General features: G+C 38.6%; 1 protein-coding gene across 1 annotated transcript in view; it reads left to right on the plus strand.

Moving 5' to 3' along the window:
- Window positions 1-19,200, plus strand: part of ATP8B2 (ATPase phospholipid transporting 8B2) — a gene marked incomplete in the record, with an annotated part of 2,601,455 nt that overhangs the window by 2,250,217 nt on the left and 332,038 nt on the right. The window contains 2 exon segments of the mRNA XM_044080643.1: window positions 2,824-2,907; window positions 11,547-11,792. Coding sequence (XP_043936578.1) covers window positions 2,824-2,907; window positions 11,547-11,792 — 330 coding nt within the window.

Genomic DNA, 19,200 nt, shown 5'->3' on the forward strand with positions numbered 1-19,200 from the left:
CAGAACTCAAGCAATGCACAGCATTGTAACTCTGCCAGCATCACTGGGACTGTGAGATAGCAGGCACACATCCAATAAACAAAAACAGGTAAGTTTGACAAACCACAAATTCAGCTAAGGCTGCTATAATACATGCAAGGTGCACACTAAACTAATAAGAAACTGCATTGCTTACTAACAAACACATATATAAGACATTTACATCTAAAGTAGAAATTAAAGCACTTGTAATGTAAAAGTATTTGGTTTCCAAACAAGGATGCTTGATATGGCTTGATAGAAAGCAAGCTTCCCAGCTGTTTAATATACCAAGGAAGCAAATGCAGATGTCTAACATTCTAATCTAGTCATGTTTGTGTAGTAACAAGAAAGCTATTGTACAAAGTGTAATGAAAAGAACAGAACCTAAGCCTTGTGACACTAACAGGAATGGTGGGTGAGAACAGGTATGGAAAGAGTTGTGACAGGCAAGTCTCAGACAAAATGGCTACCCTGTAAAACTAGTATAAAGGCAGACAAAGTTAATTACCTTCACTATTTTAAATCCTAATGGGCCCGGGATAACAGTCTGTGGGTATCATGTGATGCTGTGCTTTGAGATGTATACAAAAGGTTTCAGGGAAAGTTTAAAGATGAACCCAAAACACTTCCATATAAACTTCCCTGGAGTATCATGTGACAAACTTCGTCAGTGCTCCTGAAACTTTACAATGGTAGACTAATATAGCCTACTAAACACACGGTTAAGGGTGGCAACAGCAAAAGACACTGTATACATATGAAACAGAAGAGAATCTTTTTCAAGCAGATAGGCTCTCGACCTCTGTTAATTAGGATGCGCCTTCAGCTCCTACATAATGTTTATTCTGCTCTTTTGAATCATAAATATGCTTAAATGTATGCAAACTACAGTCATCATGACAAAAGTTGTACAGTACAGTACATCTTGTATAAATCCCTGCACAAGCTACACTTTGTTAAACAGAATAGCATAGTATGGCTTTGTACACATGACACTAAAAAAAATGTGATTTGTATTTTGTAAAGTACAGCAACTCAATGAATTACTGGTATCGCCAAACAAAAATTTTCAGTGTAGCACATTTCCATCTATAAATGTGACAAACTGATTCTGGCAGACTCATTACCTCTGGCTGTCTGCATTGCATAAACTCAAATTGCAGAGTAGAAAGTGAAACTGCATCCTTTAACCAAGAAGAAAATTACTTAGCTTACCTTTTACTGCTGGAAATGTTGTAGTGTAGTCTGTGAAATAAAATAAATCCTCTCTCTCTTCGCCACGATCTCGCTCCTTCCTTCAGTTTTACCGCAAATATAAAAAACGACCGAACAGTGTTTTGGCGCATGCGCATACCAGCGGAAAGATGCTGGCATGAAAAAAACGTGAAAAAGTAAGTTGGCGCATGCGCAGAACAGCTGAAGTACGCGGACGTGTAAACACACGGAAAAAAACTTAAATTTCAATTAAATTTCAATTTAAGGGTCGCGGGCCGCATGGAAGAGCTCTGAGGGCCGCGGGTTGGACACTCCTGTGCTAGATAAAGCTTTATCCCATAAATATTGGGAAGACTAGTTGAATCATGCATTCCTTTCTGCTTTCAGGACCTTGTTTCATTTTAGTTAATTGGCTGCACCCTATTTCTTTCTGCTTGCACTACTGGTATATTGGTACAGTAGTTACTGCCACTGCTTTTTAGGTCTGGATTGAAGTCTTTGCCTCTTGGTATTGCCTAGGTTTTAATTGCAGTCATTTCATTTGCTTCGTGTTCTAACGTTTGTACTGTAGCCTCTTCCTATCTTTTAAAGACGCTATTAGGCTGGTAAGCTGCTTCCGTTACTGACCCTAAATATGTACAGTGATACTTTCTCTTCATCTATTTGGAATATGCTCCCATTTGATTATGTCCACCTTATATAAATGTTAACTTAAATAGCTGAAGATACATGATGACCTTCAGAAAGCTTTTGCCCTAGTTACAAGGGATATTTCTGAGTATGCATAAGGCAAAATAATGTGTAGTGATGTAAAATGCTGGGTTGCCAAGTTTAAACAGATTGTGACCCAACACATTTTTTCATGCTTAGTATTGGGTGTACTTGTAATCCATAAATTGTATTGTGCAAAGCTGTGTCACTGCAGCTCACTGTAATTTTTCCGAAATTACATACTACTCCATTTTACTTTGTGCACAGGAAACTGTCCTCCTGTGATGCTGTAGCTACTTTGTATTTATAGCAGATAATACTATTTTAATATTTGTTACTGTTACATGTGAAACTGTCATTGACGAAACTAATTGGCAAACCCAGTCCTTTCTAAATGTCACAGCAATGTTGGGCAGCAGTGGGCTCACTGAAGAATGGTTGCACTGATTCACTTTGTGTTGTAAAGCAGCATGCCAGTGCCTATTTAAATATTATCAAGATTCTATTTACAGCTCGCTCTCTGAATCAGTAAGATCACTTGGAGGAAGTGCTTGGTGACTGGGGTCACTAGGCTCTTTCCCCAACTGTCTTTATCCCACCCAGAGCCTTACTGCTGATGCTAGTCAAGTGTAACACAACCGCATTTTCTGCACTGCTTACATATATAATGCGTCTCCACTGTGGACTTTGTACATGCCTTCTGATAGCAGACCTTATTCATATATGTGATAGTTACTGCTCTACATCATCATATCTAAATTTCAGCTGGAAACAGGTCATCTTTGGTGACACCAGCATGACTACTTGGTTAACAATGTAATAAGTAAGTAAATTAATGAAATGCTACATACATATTTCTGTTTCTTTACTTTGCAGACCGTGTATGACCAGTACTTCATCACATTGTACAACATTGTGTATACTTCTTTGCCTGTTCTGGCTATGGGAATATTTGATCAGGTAAGTCTGAGCATAGATATTTTAGATTATTTTGCTGGTATATTACGTCTTTATAGTCTGATTTAAGGTGCTTAATTATAGTAATTTAATAATTTATACCCTACAAATTATAATTGGTTAATATTTTATTTGTTGTGGCTTGTATTATAGAATGTATTGTACACTAATCTATTTTAAATTATAATGTAATAGAAATTTGTTAATGCTTCTGGAATGATTATTTTGTATATGGTCTCCTGTGGTAGTCACTTTATTTTTGTATAATTTTCCCTGTTATGTATCTGTAGTACCAGTTTAACTGTGTGCAGTGTCTGCGATGTAATTCTTTATCAGTCTTAAGTTGCTTTTCACTGGAACATGCATCCCCAGGTCCCCTATGTAAGTGAGCACTGGCAGTAAGGACAGTTTGGTTAACAGTGTAAGTAGTACCTTTTTCCCTCCCCTTGCTCTGTCCTTTTTTTTCTGTTGTCCCTTGCATTTATTTCCCAATGTAGTGTATAAGTAACGGCAGTGTGCAGGCATGAACAGGGACAGAGTCCAATCTGTTAAATTCATTCATATCTGACATTAGGCTGGCTTATTTTTATCATTATCTATTCTGTGTTTGTAAAATTATTCATCCCACTTACACATTTGTGTTGATTGGTTTTGTAGAAAAATGGGTTGTAAAATTAGAAAACAGTTTATCTGACATGGATACCTACTTATTAAAAAAAAACTTTATTTCTTCCTGTCTGTTCTTTTAACTGGGGCCTATCCTTATCTCCTTTGTAACCTGGATTTTTTTTGTCTGCTGTTATGTATGTGACATGTATCTGTAATTTGTTTCGAACAGGAGCCTTTGTTAGGAAGATCTAACATCAAGCACCCTGTGTTATGGATCTTGTGGCTGGATTCATTATTTCTTCCATTGATAGGCTTTTTTTGAGATCCTGCACTCATTGCTACCAAACACTGTGCTGTGCTCACACTTGGGCCTCCCCTCCCCTGAACCTCTCACTTTATTAGCCATTTGGATGGTTCAGAGTTCAGTCCTGTCCTGCACTGGATAAATGTTTGTGTTCCATACTTAGATCCAACTCCACCAAGTGGCCCTACAACAATCAGTACTAGCTAAAACTTGCACCTGCATTAAACTTGCTGTCTTGGTGAGAATGATAATGTGAAGGAAGCATTGTCATAAGGCCATCATTTCTGCCCTGTTTACCTAAAGAGCACAAAGAAAACAAACTCCTGGCCTACCTTGCTACCAGTAGGATGGCAGTTGAATAATTCTCACTGTGGATCATTTAAGCCCTACAAGCAGCTCAGATAGCAGCCAAAAGTGTCAGACTGTAGCTCCAGCAGTATTCTAGATTTCCTGAAGGTTAGTATGTTGGTAAAATGGCCTTCCAGGTCTCACAGATATTGGACTGATCCTCCAGAATTGATGGCTTGAGCCATCAGCAGCATTCCATATTTGCAGATTTTGGGGAGATGTATATCTGCTCCAAAACAGGGTGCATACTGTAGTGCAGGTACCTTCCAATCCCAGTCAGCCAAATCTTGCAGATAGCCAGGCTTATCCTAGGGATTGATCCTCAACTTACCTGGCTATGGATTTCTGCTACCTGAGACATGCATCTCCCCTCCCTGCTTTTCCCTCTAAGATGAGCATACTCTGTTCAGTTTGAAGGCAGGGGATGGGAATTGTAAGGTCATCCTGTACCACAGCTTTCAACTCAAGGTGTAGACATCAAGAAAACATCTGATGTCCTACGGAAGCCTGAGTGTCATTTAGAAACTTAAGTCATATGATCTGATGCCACCTCCCGTTCCCTGAATGCTGCAATTAGTGGGCAAGTGCTTGCACTCTAATTGTTTTTCCTCTGATTCTTATTCAAGTTTCCTTGCTTTTTTACAAGGTCACACATCCAGCTTGAGATGCATGCTGAACTTCTTTTTCTCAGGCAGGTATGCGAACTCTGAAGATCCAGAGACCCAGAGGCAGTTGTCTCTCTGAGATGGAAAGATAGTGTGGTCTTCCACTTCCCAAGCTCTCCTGCCCAGATGACCATACCTATGAAAACAACAAGAGATTTGTGAGGTCCAGTATGGTCTGGCCAGAGGAAAATTTTACACATTTGATCACTTTTTATCTTGAGAATGTTTGTCATATAAGTCTGTTCTGTTGCACAGGTTAGAACCTGCATTTTTTTCACAGGGATACAATATTCCCACACCCTGTTTGTAGGAGGCTTTGGACTTTCTGCCCCCTTACATAATATAGTCGGCTTCAATGTTGGACAGTCTTAGAATAAGTTATATTTACAGGTTCTTGCCTATATGTAGGCTTGCTGATTGTCAAAAATTTACCTGATTGAATACCCCTCTGGCCCCCAATATTTTCCTTAGAAATGTCTAAAGAAGCCTCTACAGGAGAAGGCATAAAAACTGTGATATCCCACTCATGGACCAAGTTACAAAGAAGACTATCCTAACATCCATAAAGCAATTGGTATCAACTTCTGCTTTCCTGACAAAGGAAAACTCCCTTTACCAATCCCCTGGCTGACTGGAGTGAGTTACATTAATTAGACATTCTGCAGTCAACTCTGCTTGATCTTTATATTCTGGCTCAGAGATCACACCTTTTTGGTAGCCTGTCAGCAGACAAGAGTCTAGAACTTTGGACAAGTAAGACAAAACACCATACTCCTCTGCCACAATGGGACTTGAGGCCTTCAAAAAATTTCTGAATTGTCAAATCTCCTTTCCTCCCTAGTTCATCAGGCTGTAACAATGCTTAACAAACATCAGAGTCATGCTTAATGTTGTGTTTTTGGCTTTCATTTAGCCTTTTGTAGTGTTGCTTGTGCTGATGATATGGCAATGTGTGCAGGTCAGCCATGTCCCTGCACCGAATGATGTGACTGTGACCACCCTCTCTCAAAGAAGCAACATTTTGGCCTCTCACTTTTGCTCTTTGACCAAGTCTCCCAAGACCTGGTAGATAATCTCTTAAGCTATGGCTTTAGTAAACATAGACAGCTGTAATCGATTGACTATCCATGCCCAAACCAAATTATGCTCCTTAAAATAACCATAGGATATAAATACTTGCCATATAGATTTGGGAAGCATGTTTAGACTTAAAGTACCCTGTGGTTGGTAACCTAGTAATGATGTTTGTGCAGCTGCTGTATTGGTGGGTCCTTGCAATTTTGTATCCCACTACAAATTGAACATTCAGACTAGGTCCAGAGCTAATTTTGGTTCCACCGTATTGCACAATATCCTTCTATAAGACCTCCATATGGTTTATGTGGCTGGGGACTCTGGCCCACAGGTTGAATCCAGAAAAAAAAGACAACATTGGATACAAAAGTTACACACATACTATAACGATAAATCCATGTTGTCACTTTTCATCTGGTTTGAACTTCCCTCCCTCTTGCCCCTGCGGCGAGCTTCTTGATTATAGGAAGACTAAGTTGAGAAGCTTGGTTTTCCCCCTTTGATGGGGTCCTTAGTATTTTCCTGTCTGAAATGAGTGATGTCAGCTTGAGCAGAGAAAGGCAAACTTGATCTGAGGTAGTGTTAATGAAGTTAGGAATTATGGGTATAAGGGACAGAGCTCACCAGGCTGAAGTCTTTGGAATATGGCCAATCTTGGTTCCGAGGCTGAACCAGATGGAAAGAAACAACACTGATCTATTATGGTATTTATATAACTTTTATTATTATTTTTTTTTTGTAATTAAGCTTGCTTTAAAAATAAGACGCAATGATGAAAGACATGAAAAATGCTAAGTTTCTTGCATCTCCAAAAATATTAGCTTGTTTTATTTTTCTGTTAAGAAATATACAGTGGGAGTCAAGATGTCTGCTGCAGAAGGCAGCTGTGTGTTCTATTCTGAGTGGGATTTACAAAGATTCATTGCCGAGTACTTTTTCCATGGAAACAAGCAATCTGCAGGTATAAGCAAGAATCTTGATAGTTCTGAGCATACTTTGCTGAGGAGATGCAACATTTAAAAGTACAATGGCAAGCAGTTCCATGAAAGTTTGAAATTATGGGAAGTGAATAAGAAGATGGCAGCCTCCCTGGTAGCCTCAATTCTTTAATGCATTTAATAGAAGAGTGTACACTTTAGTTTTATTTAATGATTGCCTGTTTACTTTTTCTTAGGGCTAAAAGGTAATGTTTTCTGAAAGCATACAAGCTGTTTTTCACATCTGGGAGGGGGATAAACATAAGAAAAGAACAGAGAGCAATCAGTTTAAGTGGGAGCACAGGCTGTAGCATGTGCTTTAGAGTGGGTAACCTTAATTTCAGGTTAGGTAATGCCTATGGTTGCAGCTGTCTGTTTGGTGCAGTTATTCCTATCTGTGAAGTTAAACTTCATTTTTGAAGATGTATGTACTTGTGTGTTGCTCTGAAGTTAATAGGGGATGGGGGGTTTTGAAAATGTATTTAGTTTTTTGTTTGTGGGTTTTCATTAAATACAAAGTCCTGAAAATGTGACTTACAATCAAATGGTGATGAGACAAAACAAGTGTATAAAAGATCAGCCTGCCAAACTTTAATGTCTGTGTATATAACACAAAAGTTGTAAATACGCATTCAAAAAATTTGTCAAGTAAAATAGGTGAGAACAATAGCTTTTTATCGTAAATGGCTATGCTGTCCATATCTTGAAACATAATTGATCTTACAGGTTTAGACAAAAAGGAAAGAATACTGAATTATATTAAGAAATGCAGAGTGCAAATATCAAGCTGCAAGGAGACACATTTGGAAAGAAATGAGCTTGTAAATTTGACAAAGAAAGAATTTCAGAATAGATATTGGAAAAAAGGGTGGTGGATGGATGGATTCATCAGAATATCAAGGACAAAGGAAAAGTGGAGTAATTATACTAATTGCTAGAGGGGTTCCAATAGTGATAGAAGAGGGGAAAAAAGACAGTAATGGCAGATTTGTGGTAGTAAGGAGCTATTGGCAGTGGAGAATTACGCTGTTATGTATTTATATTCTACCAAAAACAGCTATTTTTGGAGCTTAAGAAAATTTAGGGAGAAATACTCAGCTTTCAGCAGGGAATATTACTTATAGGTGGAGACTAGAACTTGGTTTGCAGTAGTGAAGATGTGTCAGGGGACCTAGAAGGGAAAATGTAATAAGAGGGTAGACATCTGAATAAATTTATGAAAATATTTGGTATGGATGATGTGAATTCAGTAGTAGGAACTCTGACAGAATTTACATATTGTTCCCCAAGGTACAATAGCTGGGCTAAACTGGGTAGAACCTGTATTTCGTAGGAACCTTTGTATTTACTTGAAAACTTCAGCACACATCCACTATTTCAGATCATGCACCAATAAAAGCTAAAAAAAAAATTTAGGGTAATGAAGTAAAAATGAGACATTGGAACTTTCTCACCTACCTGTTAAAAAACAGGAATTTAAGGAGTGGGTAGTGGAAATTATTTGAGAGTTATTAGGGAAGATAGAAATATATTTAGAAGTTATAGCTATTGAGTGAGATAAAATGAAAATGGGGCTTAAAAACAGGGTAGAATAAGAGAAAGATACGATTAAGTAGTAGTTACCCATTCTCCTAAATGCTTCATTTTATCTTGTCCCTATAAGTATGGGTATTGCTGAACAAATTCAAATGTTATTACATAGTTTATAGCTATAGTCTTTGTTTTGCCTTCATTAATTTTATATCCCCAAAAAACATGAAAGTGTCTCCGAATGTTCCACAACACTGAGGTGTCCTTTTTCTGGATCTGTCTGCTACAAAATAATATTGTCTGCAAATAAAGCCAACATTTCTTGGTTACCATACCAATTATATCCTTGCCAGAAAGGAACCCTCCCACTTAATTTTTGCCTTCAATCTCCCATATATCCTCCTAATTAACCTTATTATTGTAACAGGGAATGCAAATGCTTCCATTGCCCTACTCATAAACAGAGGAGCTGTGGCTGTTGCAGTATAGCAAAAATACTGTTTAAAAGTGGAAAATACAGTATAAAATTGTACGTATGGTTAACAGAATGCAACAGATTCCGTGGATTGCACAGATGAATACAGTAGAGCAGTGGCTGGTCGCCTAACTCTGTTGTTACACTGCCTCACGATGCCCATGTCAGTCAGGCAGTCATTGCTAACTAAGATCTCGAGTTTAGGCAAGATCCTTTATATTGGGTTTCTCTAGTATTATATTGGATACACTCAGCTAGGCTTGTAAAGACCTTCAGGTCAATAGCCCAGTAACCACCTATGATCCTATAAAATCCCATCTTATTCTATCGAATACCTTCTCTGCATCAAGACCTACTACTAACAGCAGTATTTTCTTACATTCTTCTTCCCTTTGGATCATCTTGGTTTTCTTAATGTTGTCAAATGTTGCCTCCCCTCCACAAAACTGAATTGATCCATATCTATGAGTTTTGGCAACACCATTGCCATTCTTTTAGCTATTATAGACATAAATATTTTGTAAGTGTGATTTAAAAATGGGCTTATATTGAGCTGGGTCTTATGGGTCTTTACCATCTTTAAGTATTACAGCCACCATAGCTTTTCTTACAGGATGTTGGTGCTTCTCCTCCTTTTAAAATACTTTTAAACAAAACCTTCCACATCTTTATCACTTTCTTCCCCAGCTCCAAGCTTCCATAGGAAGTGAATGGGACAAAATGAAAGTGGAGTTTAAAAATAGGGTAGAAATAAGAGAGATATGATTAAGAAGTAAAAAGAATTACTTAGAGGGGCTAACAAAGATTAAAGTACTGCAGAATAAGGGGCCTCTCACAGAACAAGAGGCACAACTACAAAGAGAGCTAAAGAGAAAATAAAGGAGCCTCTGGATAATATGCACGGGTTTAAGAAGATTGCTGTTAAGCAACTGTTTTGATAACTCCAGTGCACAAAAACTTTTAGTACAATGACTTAGGCAGCAAATATTAGAAATGGCTGTTGCCAAACTTAGGGAGCTTATAACAAGAAAAATAGCCAGAGATTTTGTAGTTTTTGGAGGTACTTGGAAAATTTTGTGAAAATGTGTATATAGCAAGGAAATGTAGAAATCAAGAAAGAGTACAAATGGAAATATTTATAGAAGACTTAATTGTGCCTCGCCAATGCTTTTGACACCATTCCCCACTCGGGAATTATAGAAAAACTCACCAGCCTGAACATAAACCCCTATATCACGAGACGGGTTGCCAACTGGCTTACAGACAGAACTCACACGGTAAGAATATTGGGCTCCAGGTCCGACTCTAAACCAGTCACAAGTGGTGTCCCACAAGGCTTGGTCCTGAGACCCCTACTGTTCGGCATATACTTCTCAGAAGTACAGGCAAACACAGGAGGACTATGGCTAACCAAGTTCGCTGATGACTGCAAACTGGGAGCCGTAGTTGACTCTCCGGCTGACACGGACATTTCTCCAAAAGGGCCTTACTGAGACGGACACCTGGTGTCAAAGTCATGGTCTCTGTTGTGGTGACCTTACTTCAAAGCTCTATTTTTACGGCAAGTAGCTTGCACATAACAGTACTTAAGACCAGTTTGTTTTTGAGTACCATTGCAAACTATTTTAACATTGAGAGAGAGAGACAGCTTGTCCTGTTGTTTTACCGTATTCCCCATAATCTGAGTTCCTTCTCTGCTTCCTTTTCGGTCACTCTGTTTTTGCCCCATTTATAGTCTCACCTTGCATTCAAGTGATGGCATTCTTTCTCATCAGTGCTTTGTAAGTATTACTGTGAAAAAGTTATTTAACATTTTGTCTGATCTGTATCATTTACAAGCTCTTCCGTTTTCATTAACACAGTGTCTCCCATTTCCTCCTACATGCCTTATCCATTATGTTGCTTATCCGTTAACAACTCTGTCATCTTCTCTTGGTCATTCTGCCCTGATATAAAAGCTTTGTTGTATTTTACCTTAGTCTCATCTCCTGTCATTTACTTCTTGTCATCTTTGTACTTTCCACATTGCATCCATTATCCTTCGTATATGTCATTTTAGTTGGAAGAAGTGTCTGCTCTTCACATATCTCATTCTTTTAATCCAGTACTTCATTTCCTTCCACTCATTATTATGCAGCCACACAACTCTTTTACTATTCTTATTTCTTAGTGTTTCCCAGTACTAATTTCTGCCTTCCAGTATTTATAGTTATCCATTCTTGTGGCATACCCCACAAGTATGTTTTGAGCACAGGCACTACTGAGCACTGACTCCCTCTCTATCTTTTTTTCTCTAATTGAATGGCAGTGTTCCCAGTGTGCTGTTTATCATATTGTCATTAAATCCTATTTCCAATTAGGAAGATCATTTTGGAAATGGAAACTAAATCAACATTTTCAGGAGTTGGGAACCTTAATGTACTGGCACTTTAAACATTCACTGCTTGTTCCCATTTTGTATGCGGGTTCAAGCTGCCCAACATTTTTTTTTGTCTCTGGAAGCCATCACTACACGTCTGTTGTTCAACTCATTTGCTTGTTCTTAACGTACCATCTTCTGATGTAGCAGAAATATGAGAGGATATTTTTGTACATTTACTGTACAAGCTGTTTTGAATTTGTGCTGTTGCTGTAATAAATTTCTCTCTATTTGCTTACAGGATGTTCCAGAAATGAGGAGTTTGGAGTATCCCAAGCTGTATGAGCCTGGTCAGTTGAACCTGCTTTTCAACAAGAGAGAATTTTTCATTTGTATTGCTCAGGGCATCTACACCTCTGTTGTTATATTCTTCATCCCTTATGGCGCCTTTGCAAAAGCCACCCGTGATGATGGTATACAGTTATCTGATTATCAGAGTTTTGCAGTCACTGTAGCAACATCATTAGTCATTGTCGTTAGTGTACAGGTAAGTCTACATTAAATGCTTAGTATGGCTTCTACAGTAAATATCGTCTAGTTAAATAGTAGATCCAGCCCAGTTATTTGTTTTCCCGGTTATGGGGTTATAGTCTGGATGCAGCTGTTTGTTTTGTCATGCAGTCCCTTTTTTCATTATCTATTGACTGTGTATTTACCTGATGTATGCAGTATCATGAATACCCTTGAAACCTAAATTATAAAATCTTGTGTTCATCATTCCCACTGTTGCAGTAGCCTTTAGGATATGTAAGTTATCTCTTGCCCAGGACACAACAACTGGTTAGCTTCCAGAAGCTCTGGGTCTCTCCCACACCTTCACTGTGGCTGACTATTTCCTTCCACAGAGCTGACTGATCAGTTGTCAGATTTAAAGGTGTTGGAGGGAGCCAGAGCTTTTGGAAGCTGTCCAGTTGTATCCTGTGCAGGAAGAAACCAGTATAGCTTAAATGCTACTGCACCAGTGAGGAATTTGAATATATCTACTGTTATGGGTAAGTGCAGTGGTAGCGTTGTTGCCTCACAGCAAGAGGTTCTCCCGTTCGATTCTTGGCTGGAGTGCGGGGTTCCTTCTGTGTGGAGTCTGCATGTCCTCCCCGCAGTCGAGTGGCATTCCGAAAGACATGTGTGAATGGGTGTGCCTTCGTTAAAGGCTGGGTGTCGAGCTGGCAACTCGGCATCGTAAAAATCTGCTGCCAGTCATTAGCAGAGCGGAGTTCCGCTGTGGCGACTCCTAACCGGGAAAAGCCGAAAGACCAACGACAACATGGGTAAGTCTGACTTATACAAACGTACCTTACTTGTCGTCTCACAGCTTAAGTGAATGATCTTATACATCATTCAAAAAAGTGAAGCCTAATTTGCCATATGTATACCAATTTGTAAGGGTTGGAGTAAATAGATTTCTGGCAGAAGTACAACACCTCCTTTATATTTACATGATGTTATTTCCTGTTAGGAAGGATACTAGGAATGGTCATTGAGTCAGGTCCAGACTGCATTTACATTCAGTGGAGATATAGGAAATGTAATTTGTAGATATGAGTTCCAGAGCATCAGGAGTCAGTCTTGATGGCTAAAGAATGTTAGCTGAGTTACTGCTACCTAATTGTTTCTCCCATTTATGCTGTCTTGCATGATGCTTTGTCACAAGTGCTCATGAAAAACAGTTGCCAGGCCTTTGAGACAGGTCCCATTGTCTTTTGTCCTTTGGGACTTGGGTGTCTTTGGGTGAAGCTGCAAATATTTCCTTTGGGATAGCAGACTCCCAGCATAGAAGACTGTCCCAAAAGTAACCTTTCTATTTGTATGAACAGACCATACTCTGCATGTATCTCCTATTCTGTGGTGTCCTTAATCCTGTCACTGATGCACGATATGCAGTGATGACATTGTGGTTGTTGTGTACTTGTTACCACAAGCATGCACATGCTCTCCACCGCAGACAGTCTTCCTATACCTCTCCTTCGCATCTGTCTGCCTCAGGTAGTGCACCTCACAAGGCTGAGCACTTCATTAGACAAGTGATATTAACATCCCTCTTGTCAAGCATAAGCTATGGCTTCCTTTTCTTCCTCCATTGCCCAAGGGCAAGAGAATTTCTCTTGAGTTTTTTTTTTTTATTTTATTTATCAGTAAAACAGAATGTGGTTATACATTCAAGTTAAGCGGCCTTAAAGCAGTCTGCTAGATTGCTAAAGCAGTAGAAATAGCTAATCTTATTTTTCCCCCAGCTTCGGTTACCATGAAACAGTGTTCTGAAAATTTTCAGTGCAGAAGATTTGTGCTGCTACTCAAACAATATTTATTGTATGGTATGCAGATGAGATCAGAGAAACCTAACTGTTGTGGTTGCAGTACTGTATTTTTTTGGAGTAGTTTAACACCAGGTCTTTGTGAGTAGTAAAAACTTTTTTTTTTCAGAATGTCCATGTATTTTAAAGCTGCATCAGGATTTTTTATACTTGTTCACATTTGCAACACTAATCATTAGCGCTGAGGGCTGACAGTTGCAAATGAGTCAATATCTGTTTTTAGTGTCCCCTTACCAACTGTTATTGGTTGTATCCCATTGCTCTGTCTCAATATTCGCAGTAAGGCACAGAGGTGATGAGGTATCTTGGTAATAGTACTCACAAACACAAATTTCATATATTGTGCCAATTAAGAACTCCGCCATACTCCAAAATCCATAAATCACTTGGCGCACACAAGCAATTTTATTATAGGCCAAAGAGCACAAACTCTGAGATAGTTGCCTTGACTTATGCCTTCAGGGTCCAGAATGGGAGAGAAGTGACACCTGTGAGCTTTCACATGTCTGGGTAGGCTATAGTTGGTCTGTAGGGAAGCTGTTGAGAGCCACAGTTGTATTAATTATGCACCGTGTACTGTGCAGTTCCTGAAGGTAAACTGTATGTCGAAGCTACAGCTGCAAGTTGGTGAAAGAGATAACTGCACAAAGTCCTATCTCCCACATCATGCAACAACACATCTGTCTGCGCCTGACTGTCATCTCCTGGAGATGTACTGTTGAAGGAGAGACTTTTACACTGTGATGTTCACTATGCACAATGACTTATGAGAAAAATGAGTTGCCAGTTTTTAAAAAAATCATCTCATGCATTTGATGGAAGAATGTGCCGTCATTTTTTTCACACTGGAGAACTATAGGGAGTAAGGAAGTTTTTCTTTTCTCAAAGATAACACAGTCTTGGGTGTTAGTATATTTAGAGGTATAAGGTATGGAAGGTGCAGGGGATTTGTCCTCCCTGCAAAATGTATACATATATTTAAAGTACTGTTAAAGATAGTTTGCAATGTCCATATAACAGTTTTGTTTATTACTGGTGCAGTGTTCAGCTGTATATTCATTATAACCAGCTTTTTCATTACTGCATCTATTAGACTCCAGACAGCTTGCCATGAAGCTGCAAGATTTACAACTAGACCTTATTTTGTTATAAGAAGTGCCTACCTCTTAATATGCTCAAATGTCCGTTAATGACTGCTAAGCTACACATTTCCCATCTATCACCCATAAGGTTCTTTAACAAGCAGTTGCTTCTGTTAAGTTCAGTCATTATCAAGTATGCACATGCTCATTGACTACATTTATTCTCTTGCCTTAACTTCACTGCTTTAAAATCAGAAAATTGCTACACTGTCAGTATTTGCATCACCACATGTCAGAACTATTAAACTTGCTTCCACTTGATGACTAGAACTATGCCTCTCACCATTTGTTTAAAAAAATAATGAAATTATACATATCTACGTAAACTGTATGTGACATTGTGTAATTCAGTCTGTCATACCACACAGCATAATATGGTCTTTGTGTCCTAGTTTATTTTATTTGTTTATTATTTATCCTTTGTTGACCAGGTTAGTCCCACTAGGCTCATAGCCTCTTTTCAGGGTGACTCAAGGTTGTATTAATACTACTAGGGCCAATTTGGCCAGGGCATCAGGGAACTTCCGTACTTGTCTGTTTCTGTAATTGCGGAAGAGCTAGCTGCAATTACATATGCACTTCTCAATCATAGCTCAGTGGTAGCTGTGAGGACAGTACACAACATGGAGGAGTTGACTGAAAGATCGGAGGTGAATGCTAGCTCGCAGCAGAAAGATTTGGTTATAGCTTTTCAGGCTAATTTGCTTGGTGAAATGCAATCGATAGCGAAGGAAGAATTTGTGGTTACAACAAAAGTAAGAGCACTGACAGTATCACAGGGAAATTTATTACAAAAATAAAGAAAGAATCAAAACAAAGTTACAAAGAAAAAATCCTTACAAAACGGTGGTAAGAGCTTTCAGGGATCTACCCCTTCATCAGACAACAGTTAAAAATCCCATAATTCATTAAATACTGGAGGTTAGTCACATGATGTTTCAAAATTTCAGTTGTACCCAATAAGGACATAACAATTAGTGCATCAGTACATATTAGCACAGTTATGCAATTAAAGAGACCATACTCTAAAGAAATTATAGCTAAGATAAATAAGAAATGTGTATAACCTTGTATGGTGTATAACTGTATACAATAAAAACCTGATAATCCTAGTGACAACACTATATATATATATATATATATATATATATATATATATATATATATATATATATATATATATATATCTCCATATGTATATATGCAGGGGCTATGATACTAGAACCAAGGGAGCCCGCAGGATTTTTTGCAGGAGGGTGCAAACCCAGAGCCCCACCCACAAATCCCCGCCCCTCCATCCACATAGCCCCACCCCCTCCACTCATGCAGCCCCCTCCCCCACGCAGCCATTACAGGGTCCCATTACTTGGCTATTTCTCCATAGTTGCCATAAACACTGTCAAAATTCTTAGTGTGCATACTGTTTTATGCTTTACTTCTACAATGATTACAGATATCTGGATTTAATTAGGAATCCGTGATAAGTTGTTTTACATACCCCATGTACATTGCAACTAACTCAAGGGAACTTTCAGCTGGCAGTCCTCTTGAATTCTGATCAAGAAGGCTTTGGCTGTTCAGTTCTGTATACTGGAATAATTTCTCATTCATTGCTATAAATCATTTTATTTACTTGGGTACTAACAGAGTTTTACTTTTTACCTACCATAAAGACAAGATATTTGTTTTACCTCAAAATACTTCCCCTTGTTTTATTTATTTATTTGTAAGTGACTTAGAAACAACTACTGGGGAATAGTGTTCATTAGCTCAGTATTTTTCATGTAGGACACCAAACTGAGTCCCATGAGCCTGTTCAGATTAAACATATTTAAACAGATTAGTTTATAACACTAGTGTTCTTTGGCTTCCAAGATTAGCTCTCAGTAACACAAGTTGCTGTTTAAATAAAAGCTGGCATTGTGTGCTCTGAATGCATGACACATTATAGCTGTATTTAACTTAAACTGTGTGCATTCACAACTTAAACTGTGTGCATTCACTAAATTATGTATATCTTTTAATTAATGCTTAATCAAGCATTTCTTCATAATCCCAACATTGACATAGTTGCAAATCATAACTTCATCTTTTTATAGATAATTCCAGTAGCCCTAATATATGCACATTATTAATTATTTTTTCAAGATTAGTTTTACTGAGTGGGCAAGGGAAATTCTGGGTGTTTTCTGATTTTGTCTGGTTGACCCTCTGGGTCTACATTATCACTGATGTGAACAACGTAATTATATGCTTAACTAAAAGCTTTAGACCTTTTTTCTTGACACAGCCATTACAGCATCCTTCCTGTTACTGTGATAAGCAAGAGTAGCCATGCATAAGAAGTGTACATATTTATACATATGATTATGCACGATTGTAATATATACAGATTGTATTAATTGTAATATAAAATAATTTAATTATATCCCTTCTATAATACAACACCACTTGTTAGATTGTGTTTTAAATTTATAGTTTTGAATGTTTTTCCGGCAAGCAATGAAACAAAACATATGAACCAATAATGACAAACTGCCCAATTCAAAACATTTCAACCATAAAAGGCCACTTAAACTTTTGTCATTACAATCCATCAATGTCAGTCAGTATGCACAATCTCTGCAGAAGTAAGTCATCTGAATAATTCCACATTATAGAGATCTGAAACTAATGAAGAGGTTGTTGCTAGAAAACAACTTTATGTTTCATAATTTCATCAACAAATTCAGTGCCTGCTGCCCTTGAAGAATGCATTGCCTATGTTACATCAGAAATGGTAAGCTAGTATATTTGCAATACAGAATGGGTGCTAAGCTGAAAAACAAGTTCATAGTTATTAGGCATCTCATCCAAAGGAGGACATAGCCAGGACTGCAGCACTCCACCCCCTTAAAATACAAATCTACATGCTGTGGGAGTAGAACCTATACCCTCTACATCAAGATGCAAGTATGCTACCTGCTGTACTACTAACACTGCTTTAAAATGCTATACCACAATAATGATACCATTTGCTAAACAAAACAGTTGCACATTTTAAGCAGACGTAGCATGAGCAGCAGTAAACTTCTCTTCCCTTGAAACTTACAATTCCTTGAAAATACACTTGAAAATAAATTCCACCTGCTAACTTTAAATAGGGCATTTCACTTTCTCTCACACACCTCGACCTCTGCAAGAAATCTGGACAAAGCCCAACATAAATAGGGACAGATTATAAATATTGCTCTCATTAGCTTAGAACATTTCTAGAATAACAGGATTTATGTTAGTATGCATTTTATATGATGGACAGAAGGAAGGTTGGTATACTGTGTGTGCAAGAGACCAGATGGAAGGAGAGTAAGGCTAGGTGTATCGGAGATGGGTTCAAATTGTTTTATCATGGTGTGGATGGGAGGAGAAATGGCGTAGGAGTTATCCTGAAGGAACAGTATGCTAAGAGTGTTTTGGAGTTGAAAAGAGTGTCGGATAGAGTGATGTTTATGAAGCTGGAAATTGATGGTGTAATGATGAATGTTGTTAGTGCATATGCTCCACAAGTTGGGTGTGCGATGGATGAGAAAGAGAAATTTTGGAGTGAGTTGGATGAAGTGGTGATGACTGTACCCAAGGGTGAGAGAGTGGTGATTGGAGCAGATTTCACTGGGCATGTTGGTGAAGGGAACAGAGTGGATGATGAAGTGATGGGTAGGAATGCAGAAGGTCAGATGGTAGTGGATTTTGTAAAAAGGATGGTCATAGCTGTGGTGAATACGTATTTTAACAAGAGGGAGGCGCATATGGTGACATACAAGAGTGGAGGAAGATGCACACAGGTGGATTATATCTTATGTAGAAGGGCCAGTCTGAATGAGATTGGAGACTATAAAGTGGTGACCGGGGAAAGTGTAGTTAGGCAGCATAGGATGGTGGTTTGTAGGATGACTGTGATCAAGAAGAGGAGGAGGAGGAGGAGTGTGAGGGCAGCACCAAGGATCAAATGGTGGAAATTGAAAAAGGGTAATTGTGAGGTGGAGTTCAGGGATGAGTTAAGACGGGCACTGGGTGGCAGTGAAGAGTTACCAAATAGCTGGGTAACTACAGCAGAGCTAGTAAGGGAGATGGCTAGAAAGGTGCTTGGTATGACATCTGGACAGAGGAAGGACGATGAGACATGGTGGTGGAATGAGGAAGTACAGGAGAGTATACAGAGAAAGAGGTTTGCAAAGAAGAAGTGATATTGTCAGACAGATGAAGAAAGTAGACAGGAGTATAAGGAGATGAGGTACATGGCAAAGAGAGAGGTGGCGAAGGCTAAGGATAAGGCGTATGAAGAGTTGTATGAAAGGTTGGACACTAAGGAGGGAGAAAAGGACCTGTACCAATTGGCTAGACAGAGGGACCGAGCTAGGAAAGATGTGCAGCAGGTAAAGGTGATAAAGGATAATGAGAGAAA

This window comes from Protopterus annectens, chromosome 8.part0, assembly GCF_019279795.1.
Source record: "Protopterus annectens isolate FY-2018-M chromosome 8.part0, PAN1.0, whole genome shotgun sequence".
Lineage (NCBI taxonomy): Eukaryota > Metazoa > Chordata > Ceratodontiformes > Protopteridae > Protopterus > Protopterus annectens.